The sequence below is a fragment of the Lycorma delicatula genome, chromosome 11 (genome assembly GCF_047948215.1).
Source record: "Lycorma delicatula isolate Av1 chromosome 11, ASM4794821v1, whole genome shotgun sequence".
NCBI lineage: Eukaryota > Metazoa > Arthropoda > Insecta > Hemiptera > Fulgoridae > Lycorma > Lycorma delicatula.
In genome coordinates this window covers 10,087,749-10,106,159 of record NC_134465.1, presented here as the reverse complement: position 1 = coordinate 10,106,159, position 18,411 = coordinate 10,087,749, and the positions used below count along the sequence as shown (strand labels likewise).

Below are 18,411 nucleotides of genomic sequence, written 5' to 3'. Positions count from 1 at the left end.
CCCTTTCTAAATTTCTGGCTCTGGTCTAATTGCAATGTCATTCATAACATTGCCATAAACATGATGTAATTGTCAGTGGATTTACAGCATTATCTCGTTCTGCCTGTAAAACTTGAATAATGATTGTAATTTTATATGACTTTTACCTGATTTGAATCAAAACTAACTTAAACTATTTGGTATTTTAATTAATATTTTAGACAATAAAACAAAATAAAGAAATTTATTTATACAATCATATTTATTTTATATTTTTCCCGTACTCTCTAGGAATTTATTTCCTTGATAAACTTGAGGTGTATTTGGATACATGCTTATAACTGCAATTCCATTACGGTTTACAGTTATTTCATTACCAGTACACTTATTATTTTCTTTATCTCCTGACATAATATCACAGTATATTCCGGGATTTTTGAAACATGTCTGCAACAAACAAAATTAATTGATTTCTTTAATATAGAATGCTGTATTATTTATTATGAAAACTACTTTAAAATAATTAAATTTAATTTAAATGATAGAGAAATTTTACTTTGTTCTTTCTTCTCTGTTACAGCCCATAATAATTTACAGATTACTTGGCTGTCTTTAGTTTTCATTTCACTATTTACAGCTCACTGCTGATCATAGATCATCTAGGCATTTCATTTAAGCAATTAAAGACAGAAACTATCAACTTTCAGCAAAATCTACATTACAGTTTAATTGAAAAATAGCATGTCATGTTGGCAATGGTAGTATGTTAATTACCAGTATAATTCAATTGTATTAAATATATTTAATAATTGATAATTTTATTAAATTGATGAGATTTATGATAATTTGACTTAAATTTGCTCTGAAAATATTGTACTCTTTCTTAATTAATAAAATAAAAGAAATATTCTTACAAATTATCTAAATAATTATAACATAAATAAGGAAGTGTCTCGGCATTTTGTGCAGAGTGCAGAGGCATAGTATCTTATCATACACTACCAATTTCCACCAGGCCAATGACCATAGTAGCCATGGCAGTGCCTGCTCTTTCAAAAAAAATACAGATTATCTTCTATGCGTTTTAATATTTCTTCATTATTATCATGCTTTCTTTTTTAGATTGACTCAATTGTAAATTTTGGTTTCATGATTTTCCCAAAAACAGTATTTTCTATTGTTTATGAGATAGTTATACTGATATAACTCCATACTGAACTGTTCTCATCAATTTATCATCACCAAGTCTAGATATTAGTTTAAGGCTTTTAATAAATTGCGTAGTATGGACAAAATTATTAACTTTCTTGACTAAAAATTTCATTTTTCTAGTATATAAAGTGTTTCAAAATGAATATCGGGGTTTGAAAACTAATATTTCTCAAGTTTCATATTCATTAATTAATTATACATGAAATGAAAGGGCAATTCAAACAATTTTAGCTGTGCGAAAGCTCATAAACTGTTTCATCTACCTTACACTTGAAAGTGCTAGTAGCAAAGATGGTGATCCCTCAACAGAGAGCGTTCTGTGTTTTGCAGTTTGCAAAGTGTGAATCTGTAGTTACTGTGCATTCCATTTGAAGTTGTGTTGTGATCCTCAAGTAACAATAACATTCGTAGATGGTATAAATGATTTAAAACCACTGACTGTATTTGTAAAGGGAAGAGTACAGGAAGACTGAATGTGTCTGAAGACAATGTTGAACGTGTAAGAGACTTTTGTGCCTAGTCCTAGGAAATCTTTCAACTGCAATATGAACTACAGAACTTTACATAGCAACAAGATGGTGCACTTCCACACTGGCATAACACTGTATGTGAATGGCTGAATGAAATATGGATTGAAAATGTATTTTATTAATCTTTACCCAACAAGTTGCAAAAAATTGTACTTGTTAATAATTTTATATAGGACACTTTGGGAGATTCTGAATTCAGTAGGGGCAATGAGAATCAAAAACGTTTGGGAACCACTGCAATAGACTAAATACATGTATTGTAGAGAAATGATTGCACAGTAATTATAATGTGTGACTCTTTAATCTACAGATGAAAAATAAGTTATGTATTGTTGCCACATACATGCCAAGCTTCATATTTAATTCAGCCTAGACGCTCAGATGTCACCAGGAGTACAGTATATGTATGCGCCTGCACAGCACCACTCCTACCAAGATAGATGGACTCTCCCACCACAGTGACGCTGCGGCCCCATCACTCGCAGGCTCCTATAAAAGAGCGAACGGCAGAGCGAATTTTCAATTCGTTATCGACCATTGCCTGGAGTAGAAGTACAAGAAGATGGAAGGAGGAAGAAGTTCCTTGCCGGCTCAACGTGGGATCTCCCGGCGGATGCCAACATTAGAAGCAGCAGGTCTGGCCGACCCGGTGAGGGAGCCGCTGGGCGCGTACGCTACCTTCCCGCCTCAGCTCGCCGGGCTTCAAGTGCCTAGGCAGTGGCCTCAGTAGCAGAAGCCATTCCAGCGTGGGATCGCTTGGGGAGAAACGCCTCGGCCACGCCGGTGAAGCAACAGCTTTTTTCAGAACCATCATTCCAAAAACTTCAAACAGCCCTTTTGAGGGCTATCACATGGTTTTAAATTGCCACATGCCGTCGAAACCAATGGGCCGAAAGACAGCTGAAACGAGAGGCTCTGACCTGGGTTAGACAATACAAAGACCTACAATTCGATTTGCCCGAGTTCATCGACCGGTTTTGACATCAATATAACCGCCCGCAGACTACTGCCAAGCTCTGGTCTCAAGTTTATGGATGAGTTCAAAGAGTTAATGAACCAGCGGAGCTTTCCTATTGCAAAAGAGTAAACTCATTCAGTTCCCGGTAGTGAAGTTGCCTTCCTGTCAATGCTGCTAGAGCAGCTCAGACTCCAGATTCGACTTTCGCTGCGGGCAGCAACCACCCATGATATTGTCGACCTGCCGCATCGGGCCGTCATCATCGAAGCGGACGAGTAGGAGATCCAAGCTACAATGAAGTTGAAGAGTACTCACGAAATCTGCGGTAGTTCTGGGCGGAGTTCGCTGGATCGAGTAGGTGAGCTTCAACCGCATACTTCTGTGGCTATAACAGATGACAAAGCAACTCGACGTTGAAGCTGCTTGACTCCATTGTGTTATTACTGTCCGGAGCGCCGTTTCCACAGGGACAGCCCAATAAAGAAGTCGCACCAGGGAAACGAGTAAGGGTCCCGTCTGTGGAACCACACTTAATCAACTAGGCTCGGACATCCCTAGAATCACCGTTGAAGTGGCAGGACGACTCACGAAGGCAGCCAAAGATTCTGCGGCGAACTTCAGCTTTGGAAGAGCTGAGCTATTACCGTGGCAAGCCAATTCCAACACAGACATCAAGATAGATTTGGCATTGAATTCACTTCCTGCCGTACCACGGGAGTGGTGCAAATAGAGTTTCTTTGCGAAATTCCCACCACGTTTCTGCTAGGAATTCAGGAAGAAATCATCTTAGGACACGACTGGTTGAAGGAGCAGCAAGCTATGTTGGACTACAATTGTGGCTACCTCCATCTGGACAGGGAAATCTGCAAAAAAACGTTTTTTTGCACGATCGCCCCGAACTTGCAGCATCTCTTTAAATGCAGCAGCATTTTGATTGCAAGAATCATAGTTTTGGTTCAGTATATTGAACCCCTTCATGCCACATATGTTAACTGTACACATGCTATCTATGCATTTGCAACATTGTCCAGCACATATATTGACCATGATTGGTGTAACTAAATTGCCTGCTAAACATAGTTGATTTTTACTTGATGAACAAAATCATAAAATATGATTTCGATTTAGAAACAGAAAGTGAAAATAGAATGCATACAGTTTAGTAGAACCTTTCATTGTTTAATGAAGTGGACAGATTGAATGTACATCTATGAAATTACGTGTATGTTGTTTGTTTTAAATCATGAATTTGGTTTTTACAATAAAAGAAAGAAAATGCATTGTAATAAAATAAAATGTTTACTTACTTCTACTTCTACATTTTTAAGAGGTGAACCACTATTGTTTATTATAACAAAACCTTTTTCATTAACACAAAATGCTATTATTTGTGGGTTGTCATCCAACATATAAAAATTATTTTTAATCGTATGTTCAAAATTAGCTGAACTTGATTGAGTGATTTGACCTATTAAAACAATTTTGATTAAATTGAAACTTCAATCAGAAAACTTATGTCATATAAAATTATTTTTAATAATGATATACATATATAAAACTAATGATATATTAAAGGATACTGAAATAGATTATAAACTACCATCTTTCAACCAGATACAAAATACCTAAGAAATATTCAATCTGTTAGGATAAAGGCTAATTTGATATGCCATGCTTAATAAACTAGTTCCCACAGATGTTATTTAGTAAATTTAATATCACTGAATATTGTTTACTGTAAGTTAAGTAAGAATAATTTAGTTTGATATAAACATTAAAGGATTGACAAATAAATTAAAAAACGTATTGTGATGGCTACTGAGAATATCAAATTTTGAATCAACTTAACTTCTTCAGCCCTGTACAATAAGATATTGAAAATTTCATTGTCTATTAATGATAAGGGTTGCTATCGTAATTTATGTAAAAACAAATCATCAGAGTTAAACAGTACTGTTTTTATTTTTTAAATGAATTACAGTGTTTTCCTTTTAGTGGCTAATCATAGAAGCTTCTCTCATTAAAATTTAAAAAGTAATCACTATATACATTATATATTAATCTCTTTCTTCATAGCAATTTAAAGCCTGTAAAGCTGATTATGTAAATCTCCATGGCATGTAAATGGATACACACCAGATATTTATTGCTGTAAAGTTAGTTGTCAGTGGCTGTAACACCATGAATCACTGTCTGACTGCTATCAGTTATCGCTGATTTTATTCCTGACTTTTTGCCTATTATAATTATTTTTATTATTGCTATGATAATTCTAAATAAGTGATTCGTAGTTTCTTTATGCCAGAATCAGATTTTTTTTTAATCCACATATTTCAACACCATACATATTCTGATCCCATTCCAGATACTGTTGGATCTATGTTAATTAGGCATCCCAACATTTTTTATTTCTCTAACGTGTCTCCTCACTCACCTTGTTGCTAGTTTTATATCCTTCTCTCAAGCTTTCCTTTACTCTCAAGTTCACCCTTGGACATACTCTGGATCTTCTTCCATCATTGTAAGATTTCCCAATCCATTCTTTTATAACATCTTCAATCTCATTTTCTAATCTTAGTCCCTAACATTTAGTAAGATTTTTCATAAATGTTAGACACTAATATTATTATTTCTATACTAGTATTAGTTACTAAATTACAAATCCATTATACTTAGTTGAAATAGCGTATACCAATTAGTTGTTGAAGTATAAAGAGTTGTTCTCCACTAAAGACAGACAGTGAAGATAAAATAATACGATCAGGGACAGTCATCATTGAGCCATAATTGATAAATGAGGGAAGACGTTAATTGTGTTAATAATAATAATTAATATTATTAGAAAGTTTTTTTATTGGTATTTTTTCTTTTTTAATTTAGAGATGAGAAGGGGATATACTTTGAAGTAGAGGAAAGTTTGCTGTAGAAGCAGATGAAAATATGATTACAAAAAATTAGATCACTAGGAAATGAAGAAGTGTAATTATACATTGCAAATAACTGATGACTAAACTTATAATATAGATTACTCAGGGTATGAGAAAGTGCAGTTCATTATGAAAACATTTTTGACCTCAGAGGAAAAGAGATCATAACTATTATCTCTTTGAACAGAAATCTGTTCAGAATCTATTCTGAAGAAGAAATTTGTTTTTTTATTAGAATTTAGTATTTTTTTTAATGAAACTTGTAGAACCATATTTTTTTACATATTGCCTTAATTTAGCCAGCTATTAACATTTTCAATCCATCAACAGTAATAACCTTAACCTTAATATTTTATATGTATATAAAAAAGACCATATCTGACTTTTCATTCTAAATAGATGTCAGATTAACTAAAAAAAAAATCCCAGCCATATTATCAGTTGACAAGTCTGTGTATGTTGCTGTGGTGAAAGAGTAGCATCAGTAATAAATACCTAAATGTAGCTGCAAACCGTTATGATGTATTTTATTAAATTTGGTCTGGTTTGCCATTTAAAGTTTTTCAGCTTTAAATAATTTTTATCAATAACCATAACAAACAAAAACACAGGGTAAAAAGGGTGTAATATTCTAAATTAGTGTTTATGAAGTATGATCTAAAATATGAAATAAATTATCAGAAATATCAGTAAAAAAATAAATATTTCATAAATATTATTTTCCTGTTTAAATTTCACAATTTATTGCTTCACCAGGTAATAAAATCTTGAACAAACATTATAAAAGGTTTACAGGATGTTTATTGTAAGTGACTCATGATCAAGAATCATTGGAATAAGACAAATTTGGTAATAATGAATAAGAATCTGGTAATAATGAATTTTTTGTAAACTGATTATAATATTACATTCACATTAATAACTGATATAGGAAGAGTAAAAGTTTTTAAGTATTAATTGATAAAATTATCCAGTTAATGATAAATGGGTGTTTTTTTTCGTGAATAGTAGCGACTAAAAATTCTTTTTGTATATATAATAATTTTTCAGAGTGAAATTATTAAAAAAATACCTTTAAGCCTTACCTGATCTTATATATATGTTAAATTCTATCAAGCTGAGTATAATGTTCCATCTATGCTCACATATAAACTCTTTTCTACACATTTTGTTTTCCGTTTTTGTTAACACATTCATGACTTTGTTTGTCTCGTTTATTTTTGGTAGTGCTTTCCCTTTGCTTAAATAACTTGATGATGATGTTATGAGTATAATGTCATGATTTTGTGAAAACAAATAAGTTGCTGCAAGCTTAATAAATTAAATTAAATATAATAATATGTTAAATGAATTCAAAATTTATCTTAAAATCAAACTTATAATTTTATAATAAATAGATTATCATAAACTGTATAAGTAAAATAAATATTTTATGATGAAATAAAATCGATTTAAAAATTTGTTAAAAGTAATTTATTCAATTCTTTGAATTTAGCCGAATTAAATAAAACTAATTAATTTATAATTTAAGCTTTTGTAAAAATAATTTTTATCTTGTATTAAATTGTATCCTATTTTGTACAATTGAGTGCAATTGGAACAGTTTCGTATATAATTTTATGATTGTGATCTATCTGTAAAGATTTGTTTTGTTTTGTTTGTTGTCTGAAGATTAAATAAACCCCAAATCTTTTAAAATGCTTTACACATCAACATTTACTAATTAGTAATGTAATTACGTAGTCACAAATCTATCAACACTGACATCATCCTTGATATTTTACATGTAAAAATAAAAAGGATCACATCTTGTTGCACACTTGACCTTATACACACAAAAATGATATTCAAAATGGATAGAAATATCACCAGTAACAATGTTTACATCAATAAGAAACTAGTTTCATCGTTCAATAAGGATGGTCACATAAATACAAGAGTAATTTTAATTAATATTGCAGCTGACTGTCATGGACAAGAATAACTCAAATGCCAACTTCCAAAATCCAACTAAAAAAATTCAAGATTTCAGGAAGAATTGAATGGTATATTTTTACTTTTTCTAAGCATTTATTAAAGTAATTTTTATTAAAAATTTTATTTTAAATAAAGTGTGAGTAAGACTATAAAAAAGTGGTACTGTTTGAAAAATACTGTTCATAAAATTAAAATTACATAAACAAACATTTTCAAGCATAAATGAAAACTATCTGCTATATGCTTTAAACATCAAATTTCATACTAATTTTTTTAAAATTCATTTCAAAGTACTTATGAGTTCTGCAATGGCTTCCACTATAATACGCGTATATAGCATTATGATAATACATTTCAGCACTTAGTAATGATGATGATCAAGAAATTAGGAATCTCTTCTGTCAGTATCACCAAATACTCTTTACATAAAATATCTTCTATTAATGGTATTGTGAAGAGCATTAATATACTGTAATAAGACAACCAGCATAACTTAACTCAATGAGATATATGTTTATTGTAAATGACTCACGATCAAGAATCATTGGGATAAGACATTCAAAACTTTTGGTAATAATGAGTTTTTTGTAAACTGAGGAAAATATTACATTCACTTTGATAATTGATATAGAAAGAGTAGAAGTTTTAAGGTATTAATTGATAAAATTATCCAGTTGGTAATGGTAAATGGGTGTGCTTTTATTTATATATATATATATATATATTTTTTTTTTTTGTTAAAAATTCATTCTTTATGTATCAGTGAAATTGGAAATATCCATATATATTTATTTTTAATTCCAAAAAGGAAAATTTGTATCTTTATTATTATGACTTCTTGGCAGAAGATACTACTTATTTGGCTTTCATTCTACTACTACTGCTACTAGACTGCTATCATTTCATAGTGTTGTTTTTTATGTATCAAGTACAGTAGTTACTATAACAAGAATTTGACCTTAAATAGAAATCAACGGAAATTATTAGACTGGCATTAATTATTTAATGAATAATTTTTTACAGGTCAAAATCCGACCCTTAGAAAGATAGAGCTTCATAATTCTCCAACATGAAGGATTCCAATAAAAATGAAACTGTTTAAACTGAATAAAATAAAGATTTTTAATATTAAATTCAAGTTTAAATTTACTATTTAAAAATAAATAATTGCAGGAAATGAGTTATATTTGTGATACAGAACTATCAATCAACATGCTTTTGCTTATTACTTTTTTTTCATTATCTGACAGAATGGAATGAATTTCTAAGATGTGCCAATATTAATTTCAATTTTATATACATTTTCCATAACTACTGATCCAAATAAGATACACTGATAAATAAAACATACGTTGAATTTGTCGTTTAATCTAAAGCTAGAGTTGCTTTTTTCCACTTCTGAATAATTAATGCTATTATTATAATAATAATAATGTATTTATTATTATTCAGTAGTTTTTTCTTATTGTTGCAATAAACAATAAAAACAATCATTGTAGAAAATAATATTTTGAAATATTAACATTTCAGGATATTGTATCTTGAAAGCAAGTATGTACGCCAGATTGTACAGGCTGCTGGGAGTTTGGTTGAGGCAAATTTTCCCACTTCGAAAAAAAAAAATTAAAGAAAAAATTTCTTACATAGGTACAAGTTATTCTATTATAGATTGGGTAGGGATTTCAATTGCTTCTTCAAGGCCCTTGGGTGTTGTCCCTTGCTTTTTCCCCTATCCCAATGGGGGATTATCCACTATTTACACAAACTGCAGTTCTAGTGTTCAGTATGTCCTAGGGTTGACTTCCACTTTTCATTGCAAGTCAGTTATTTCATTGGGAAAGGGGCTCCAAATTCCCAACCACAGGTGGGTAAAATTGATGATTCATGTGGTATACACAATTATTACAATAGAATGAACATTAATTACCTGAACATTTCAGGGGGTGAAAAATAGCATTTCATGCTATTTTTCTAGTACTTACCATAATTGCAATCATTCCTTGAGAAAATTCAGCTTTTAAATACTCCTCAAAATTGAAGATATGTTCTTTTTTTATTGGTGGATATCCACCTAACCCACCCTTAAGTGCTTGTAATGAATCAGTAGTTAAAAATACAACTGAACTTTTGTTTGGTACAAAACTTTTATTGGCTGTAACAAATTAAGGTATAATATATTAACTAAAGATTGTTAATCAAGCTTAATTTATTTATGCTTGATAATATATATTTACACATTTTCATTAGTGATATAATATTATTTATTCCTTGAATTTATATGGAATATATATTTTTTAAATCTTGTTTTTAATCAATCTAGAAAATTAAAAATGTAAATTTATCCTTGCATCTATATTTATGAGTGTGAATCTTTGCTAAAAAAGAATAGTCACTTATTCTTTAAAAAAAATAATATCCACCTACATCAAACCAGGCAACAGTTTTGTTTTTACCTAAATCAACACACTACTACTTTAAACTTACTTAATAGAATATTATGTGCAACAACTGTACATAGTTGGATTCTGTTGATGGCTAATAATTATAGTAGTTGATGCCAATTTAAAATAATAATAATAAAAAATGTCATTAAACTGATGTGAATAGAGTAAAAATTGTTGAAGTGTTAGTGCAAGATATCACCATTAGATGTTCAACCATATAAGAACATACATCAGACTTTACTTCAATGCTTTCATGATTAATAATTGGTGCTAGAGGAATTAGTGTCATTGACAGGAGCTTTTAAATAAGTTAATTGCTGGGTGGTCAGCAGTGGAAGTTGACTTCCACTGCTTCAGACTTGTATAAATCTGATTTCCTACCATCAGGAAGTTAAAGTCAAAATCAAAAACTTTATGGTTTGTTGCAGTGGAGCATCTTCTCTCCAGTATGTCATCCAGGACTCTGCATTGGTATACTCTATCATAGCCTTATAAGCATGCTCTTTTGTAGCTGCTGAGTATAGTGGTGCCAAACTCAAGGCAAAAAAATAATAATTACTATGACTGGTTGCTGTGGCTCAAATCACTGCACAGAATAAGGTTCTGTGGGCAAGAATAATAACTCCCGAATGAAAATTTCATTTCAGATGGTAGAAAAGTAACCTAATAATATTTTATAATCCTATTTATCTATTTATTATCCTAAAGTTGTTGAACAAAGCGTTTGAAGAAAAAAGAGAAAAGTTTGAAAGTACAACTAACTGCATCCTATCTGAATTTTTATGGCTGATAACACTACATTATAAGATGCTACTGTAAAAAATGCTGTTCATTTTATTTCCTTATTTTCTTAAATGAGTGAAATAAATTTGAAAAATTAAGAACTAAATAACAAATTTAAATTAAATATGTGAAGGCTCCTAAAAAACATTGATCAAATAAAGATGAGATATGTAGAAAATAAACATGGATAGTCTTCAGTTCTGGACAGTTATGAAAATAGAATAATATCAAATTATTAAAAATAAATTGGAAAAACATATGATTCTGATTGTTTTCAAGCTATGTTCTCTAGTTGACTTTGTCTTATTATATTGAGATTATTAATGTTTATAATAACAATAATAATAAAAATATATCTTACTCCAAGAAATTAGATTTTTTAAGCTTTTTTTGTTCCCTATAAAATATTCTCCAAGTTTCAGTGCATATTTGTAGTCTGTTACTCGTCCTTTTCGTACATAATCTTGAGCATGAATTGCCCATGATTTATCTGAAATAAGAGAAATATTAATTGAAAATAAACATCTTATTTATCTTATATATAAATACAAACATTTGTCTGTTTGTTCGTTTGATCAGCATCACACGAGAAGGAGATTGGTTTAAAATTTTCAGGTTACATTTATGTTATGCCAGGAAATGTTTTAAGCTATATCAAGGCCCTATTCCCCTTTGGTGTGAAAATGTGATTTAATAATATTCCTTTAAAAGAAAAAAGGAAGAGATTTATCCTTTTACTCCATTATATTTTTTTCACCATGACTGTAATGAGGTGAAATGACTAATTTTTCACGAGAACAAGCAACTGAAAGGAAAGAAACCACCTCCTAGAGGTTCAAAACAAGCTTGTGGCTCAACCAGTAGAGCAGCTGAATCAGAGGAAGTGGTTGGAGGCTGACCAAGTACACATTTCAACCAGCAGAACTTAGAAAACAAAGAGGACCGCACTGAATGCTTACTAGACCACAAAACCGGCAACATCAATAGGTAAAATGAATTCAATTAACAGCCTCTTTATTATGAATCGGATAAAGCTCTTTCTCTAGGCACTAGAAAAATCTCCTCTGTGTGTGCATTCTGCTCAGCCAAGAAATGGAAACAAGAATTTGCAGGCTATGTTGTGCATCAGGAAAAGTATAGCTAACCCTTCTGCAGCCTCCATTGGTTTGGTGCAGCAGCTCCACCAATGTGGCCTCTTCATCCACAAGCAGCCTCATCCATTGCGCATGTTTTTGATCGGTGAAGTGCAAACATCAACCAATTCTTGATTTATCTATGCATCTGTAATTCTGTTTTTCAATTGCTTCGTTCGGAGGAAATGTTTATGGTGAAAGTTATATGTCAGACATTGAAAGTATAGGGTAAAGTTTTTAATTGAATACGATCCCTCCTACTCACTGTTAATGAACAATCGAAGTTTCTGCTGATTTACTTCCATGGAGACTCTAATGGAGGGGACGAGTAAGGAGTAATTTATATACTAATTTGCATTCTTATATAATGACAGCTCTGCAAACTATGCTACATGAACACAATCCATATGTTAGGGAATTGAGGACAGCAGTGCAAGGGAATGAAGTTCCAGATTTTAAAGTAGTGATCCAATCGGACAAGAAACTGACAGGTGATTGATTGTATGGGTTGGTACAATCCTCCATGACCCATGAAGATGCTATTATTTTAGTGAAGAAACACATCAGTGAGTGACAAGACATTGTAATCTCAAGTAAAGGAGGGCAGCCTAGTTTAAATTGCAGAAACACAGTGATCATACAATTGCCTATAATATCCACTCACGTTCTGACATGAAGAGAAAGACACAAAATCATGTACTCTCTAACAGATCTTGTAAGTGGAGAACAGATAAATAAAAAGTGAGCTGTATGGATTTCTGTGTTTACAGAATGATGGTTTACAGAATTCATTTGGTTTAATAACCAGGTGAATTTACCTACCCCACTAGCATTCTCTTCCTAACCAACTATGGGTCGACATGTGTGCTAAAATTGAGGCAGAACTGCTGAATTTCATAAGGTCCAATTAGGTAATGCAATGGCAGAGCAGTATTTTCATTTGCAGGGTGCAATTGCTCGAGATGGACACCTTGAGAATACTGGACAGTTGGTTATTTTGCCATTATCTTTCACTGGGAGATCGTATTATATACACAAAAGAATGCACAACAGAATGATGTACATGCGCTACTACAGGCATCCAAACATATTCATCACATTCATGTGTAACCCAAAATGGAAGGAGATTGAGGAGGCTTTATTTGTGGCCCAAAAGCCGCAAAATTGTTAACATTATCAGCAGGGTGTTCAATCTTAAAGTAAAAAAAAAAAAAACGGATGCAATTGCTGGTAAGATTTAAGGTATTTGGTGCAGTTAAATGTTTTTGTTATTTTATAAAATGGCAGAAATGTGACCTTCCTCATGTCCACATTTTAATCTGGCTAGAGGAGAGAATTAACACAACTCAAGTCAACAAGTTTATCAGCCCAGAAGTTCCTGACAAAAACGAAGATCCTTTACAATTTGACATCACAAAATCAATGATTCACATGCCTTATAGTGAAGTAGATCCAAGATCCATTTATATGAAAGTAAATGTCAGAAAAAATTTCAACAAGAATTTGTTCTCGAAATGCAAACAGGTGATGATAATCGTCCAACGTACAGGCAAAGAAGTTCAGCAAGGTGGTTACAGTTTTAAACTAAAGCTCAGATCTAAAGCAGAATATGAGGTCGGTAATCGCTGGGTCAACGCTGAATCTCCTACTGTCCACTCCTATATCGATTATTCAATCGATATAAAACTTGGAAAATAATAATGAAATTGTTTCATTTCAAACAGGTTGTTACATTAGTTAGTCAGAAGCTACTCGGAAGACTTTAGGTCTTCTGATCCACAGCCATTCTCCTACTGTAAAGAAATTAGATGTTCATCTGGAGAATGGTCAGCATGTTTATTTTAACACAGAAGATGCTGCCAATATTGTAGACTGACCTCCATGATCGTCCCAACTCAGATTCTTTGAGCTATGTCAACAGAACACATTTGCAAGGATACTGCATTACCATCATGTTCTGCAGTTTTACATGTTGAATAAAAGCATGAGACAGAACAGGGTACACCTGTATCGGGCTATCCAGGAGTCATCAAGATGAACACTTTAGGTTGCATGTATACAGTGTACCCCAACAATATCTAATATTCTATGGATACTGTTGCACACAGTCAAAGGACTGCAATCATTTACTTCATTGAAAACTGTAGGTGGTGTTTACTGTGATTCTTACCAAAGTGCTTGCCATCATTTAGATCCTTTTAAAATATTAAAGGATGAGACGATCCTGGCACAAACTGGGATGGTGGTGATGGCCAAATTGTTAAATACATTACAGCGACAGCAGGAATTATAGAACCTGATAGTTTGGTACCCAGCAATAAAGTTCAAATTGGTCATTCTCTATTTTCAAATATAAGGAAGGTTCCTGTCCAGATGGTAAACTTTGGAATGACTAAATAAACTGTGTCAAGAGGAAGCGGTCTGGGAAAGTGTGAACCTGTAAACTGGAAACTCTTAGAAATTTGGAAGAGAAAATGCTGAAGAAAAGGGAATGAATGGATGAGCACTTACAAAAATTACAAAATTTACTTAAAGTTAGGTGTACAAACATTATTGGGCACAATGGAATTCGCTGATAGTGAAAGATGAAGTCCTCTACTAGGAATGGCAGTCTGTGGATGGTAAACAGGTCGTTCTACAACATGTTCTCCCAAACAGTAAAGTGAGGGAGGCCTGGAAGAAATTCATGATGGAACTTTGGGAGGTCACTTTGGCGTCAAAAAAACATTGGACAAGGTGCAACAATGCTATTACTGCCTCCAGATACAACAAGACACAGAGAATTGGTGCAAACTGTATGATGTGTGTGGTGGTCAAGGTCTCAAACTGTGGATCCAAGATAACATGTAACAGGACAACGTGGGAGCACCATTCGAGTGTGTCGCCATCGATATTGTTGGACCTTTCCTGATTACTGACAGAAAAAATAAGTATCTGCTGGTAGCCATGGATTATTTTACTAAACGGCCAGATATCTGCGCTTTACCAAACCAACAAGCATCATTGGTAGCAAACACTCTGGTGAATGATTCCTTCTGCCATTTTGGGGAACTGAGAGAAATACACAGTGACCAAGGACAGAACTTCAAATCTTGTCTTTTGCAAGATTTATTCAAGAGTTTTTGTGTTAGAAAAATGAGAACCATGTAGCTTTATCAACAGTTAGATGGCATAGCAGAATGCTACATCAAAATTGGAGGAGCAAACCTAAGAAAGGTTATCATGGTTAATCAGTGCAACTGGAACAAAAAATTACCTCTCTTTCTGATGGCTTACAGAGCAGCTGTGCATGTAACCACCAGTATTACACCTACCAAGATGATCTTCAGAAGATAGCCGAGGTTACCATTGATTTGCTCTTCAGTTCACCGCCAGGGAAACAGCAACCTTCAATACAGAACACAGCAGAATTGATTAGTCACAAAACAGAAGAAGCACATCATTATGCCCAACATCAATTAAAGATGGCCAGTGACCATATAAAAGCAAGATATGACCTACAGGCAGATTCATTGGGGTTTCAAGAAGGAGATCGACTCTAGCTCTACCGCCCATGGAAGACAATTGAAAGATATCTGAAACATCAGCCCATGTAGGAAAGACTTTACATCGTTTTGAACAGAATCAACAACGTAGTCTACATAATTCAACACTCTTCAAGAATAGTTTGAAGTGAGCTTGAAGTTAGCTTTAAGGAGGAGGCAGTGTAACAAGTAGAGAAGCTTCCAAAAAGAAGAAAGAGGAATCTAGAAGGAATGACTAAGAAATTCTTTCTAGAAAAGGGCTTTTAGAAACGCATAGAGGTTGATGACAATGATAATAATTACGCTTGAACAAATAAAAGTCAGGTGGGTACTGGTATTGAAGGTCAGGAGATATAAATACTGCCAGAGACAGTGACTTTGCCCGCAGAGTGACAGTTTTTTCAAGATCAAGCTTGGTGCAGTATGCGATAAAAGCGATCACAGTAAGTGTTTGATAACAAACAAGTGAAGAGTATGTCACGAGTATTCTAGACGTGGTTGAGAACTGCAGTAAATTATTTGTGAACAGGATTTCATGAATAGAAATTCTATTAATTCATATAATATATATTATATTATATAATATAATTCTATTCATTCATAAAGTGTGAGGTAGTTCTTTTGTAAACAGTAAAAGTGAATTGTAGATTTTCCTATTGTTATTGTTAATTCATTATTAGTTTCTGTTACTTATTATAAAAATTTTAGTAAAATTCAGAACTGTATTTTCGTAATTGTAATTTAATTTTTAAAATTAATTTTGTTTTTTTTTAATTTGAATTACTATTTCATACGTTATAAATTATTTAATAGTAATAAATTGTATTTTTAAGAAATTTTTATTTGTGTTAATTTCTCAATATCCTTGTTGAACCATAAAAATGCAACAATGTGATCCAGATATGCTAAATTTTGATGTAACTCTATTACATCAAATTAAAATTCTCTCAGATCAAGATAGTTTTAATCAATTTATTTAGTCTTTATTAATCAATGAATACGAGTATGTTTATTGAAAAATAATTAACTATAATGAAATTTTTATAATACAAATTCATATTATCCTTAATTAAAAAAAAAAAAAAAAAAAAAAAAAAAAAAAAAAAAAAATGGTGTTCTGTAATACCATCAGACCATGAAGTGAATAAAATTAAACTACTCAGGTATTGTAAGATCATGTCAAACAAAAGAAACATGGAAGCAGGAACCTACATCTGCTATAAGTGAATCCACATCTATATAGAAAACTGTTATTATGATATTACAGTTTTCAGCCTAACCTAATGAAGAAACCATATGATTTAAAGAAATTAAAATTATCCCAAATACATTTCACAATTGTCAGGAGTGGTGTTTTTATGGTCATTTAGTATGATATGCAAAATATGTATTTTACGTGATATCTTTTCATTATAATAAAAAAATTGAGACAAATAAAGAATTATCTCAATTTATATATATTTGCTTGTCTTTTTCATTAAGAAAAAAGGCTAAACTGATGTTACAAAATAAGATTTATCTGAGCCTTGATTAATCATGTCTCAGAAAATCATTTATACACAAAATAAATGAAAATAATAATAATAATAATAAATAAAATAGATCACATTAAAAATACTCATCAAACACAAAAAGAGAACAACTCAACTGATAAGTTTAAAAAAAGATTTGTTTAAAATGTGGTCTTCAGAACAATGAAATAAAAAACAAACCATTACTCACTGAACACAATCACTTATACCCAACACAATACCTTCTTCTTCTTTTTTACTTCTGGAACCACCGTTAGGTATTACTGCAGAGGATGAGATGAATGACAATTTTTGTAGCATGTGAAAATGCCATGCCTAATCAGGATCTGAACCCAGACTTTTGGATGAAAGGCCAAGATGTAACCACTCATGCCACAGAGCCTTTTTTTAACCTGTGGGACCTCTATTAGGTATTGCTTCAGAGGATGAGATGAATGATTTATAGTGTGTGTGAAAATGCCGTGCTCAGGCATGGCATTTTGAATCTTGGTCAGCCAAGATTCAAACCTGGGACCTCCTGTGTTGCTTCAACACTGTTATACAATAGACAAACAGGATGATATCAACAGCATTGATATTCTACATATACACAAAAAAGGACCATATCATAACACATTCAAACATTATAGAATACATAAACAGAAAACAATGCACTAAATTATGATCAGACACAATTTAAATCCAGCACATTTGTTGAACACATTGGTGTTTAACAAATGTGCTTGAACTTTAGGGGGTGTGGATTTGCCACCCCCCCCCCCCAAAGGTTATAATGTTCAAATCCTAGTAAAGGGAGTTGAGTTACTTTTATATGGATTTGAATGTTAGATCATGGATATCTATCGGTGTTCTTTGGTAGTTGGGTTTCAAGTAACCACACATCTCAGGAATGCATGGACCTGAAGTTTCAGGTCCATGCATTACAAGACCACACTTCATTTACATTAATACACATCATTCTCCTTCATCCTCTGAAGTAATATCTTATGGCAGTTTTGGAGGCTAAACAGGCAAAGAGGCAACATGTTCATCACATGGTTATAACTGATACTTGTAGTTTACTTGTACAACCAACAGAATGCACAGAAATCTTCATTTACACTTTAGTCTAACAAAAGTTCCAGATTGACGTGGACGTCTCTCATACATGTAGCTAAGTAATTTCAAGATAAAAATCTACATTTTCCTCATTTATTACATGATGTTTATCAGTAATCTTTTGAGTAAAAGAGAAATTTTGATTTAAATATATGATAGAAGCTTACACATCCTTCTCAAAGACATATTGAATATTGTTTAGTAGCTGATAAAATTTTGCAATACCTAATTCAACATTTGCAATCTACTGTGGGTTATAGACTAATGATCTTGCATTGAACTTGATAAGCAACACATTCATTTGATGACTATGA

At 32.2% G+C, this 18,411-nt stretch overlaps 1 protein-coding gene across 2 annotated transcripts in view; it reads right to left on the bottom strand.

The window, feature by feature from the left end:
• Positions 1-206: 206 nt before the first annotated feature.
• The window catches only part of LOC142332114 (alpha-amylase-related protein-like), a 35,342-nt gene continuing 17,137 nt past the window's right edge, over positions 207-18,411 (bottom strand). Inside the window, exons 6-10 of one of the 2 annotated variants that reach the window (XM_075378347.1) lie at positions 11,172-11,300; positions 9,566-9,735; positions 6,692-6,917; positions 3,987-4,147; positions 207-426 (exon numbers count right to left, since the gene is read on the bottom strand). In XM_075378347.1, the coding sequence (XP_075234462.1) occupies positions 247-426; positions 3,987-4,147; positions 6,692-6,917; positions 9,566-9,735; positions 11,172-11,300 (866 nt within the window). In that variant the 3' untranslated portion in view covers positions 207-246. The remainder of the gene's footprint in view (positions 427-3,986; positions 4,148-6,691; positions 6,918-9,565; positions 9,736-11,171; positions 11,301-18,411) is intronic. The other variant, XM_075378348.1, reaches the window with a different exon arrangement.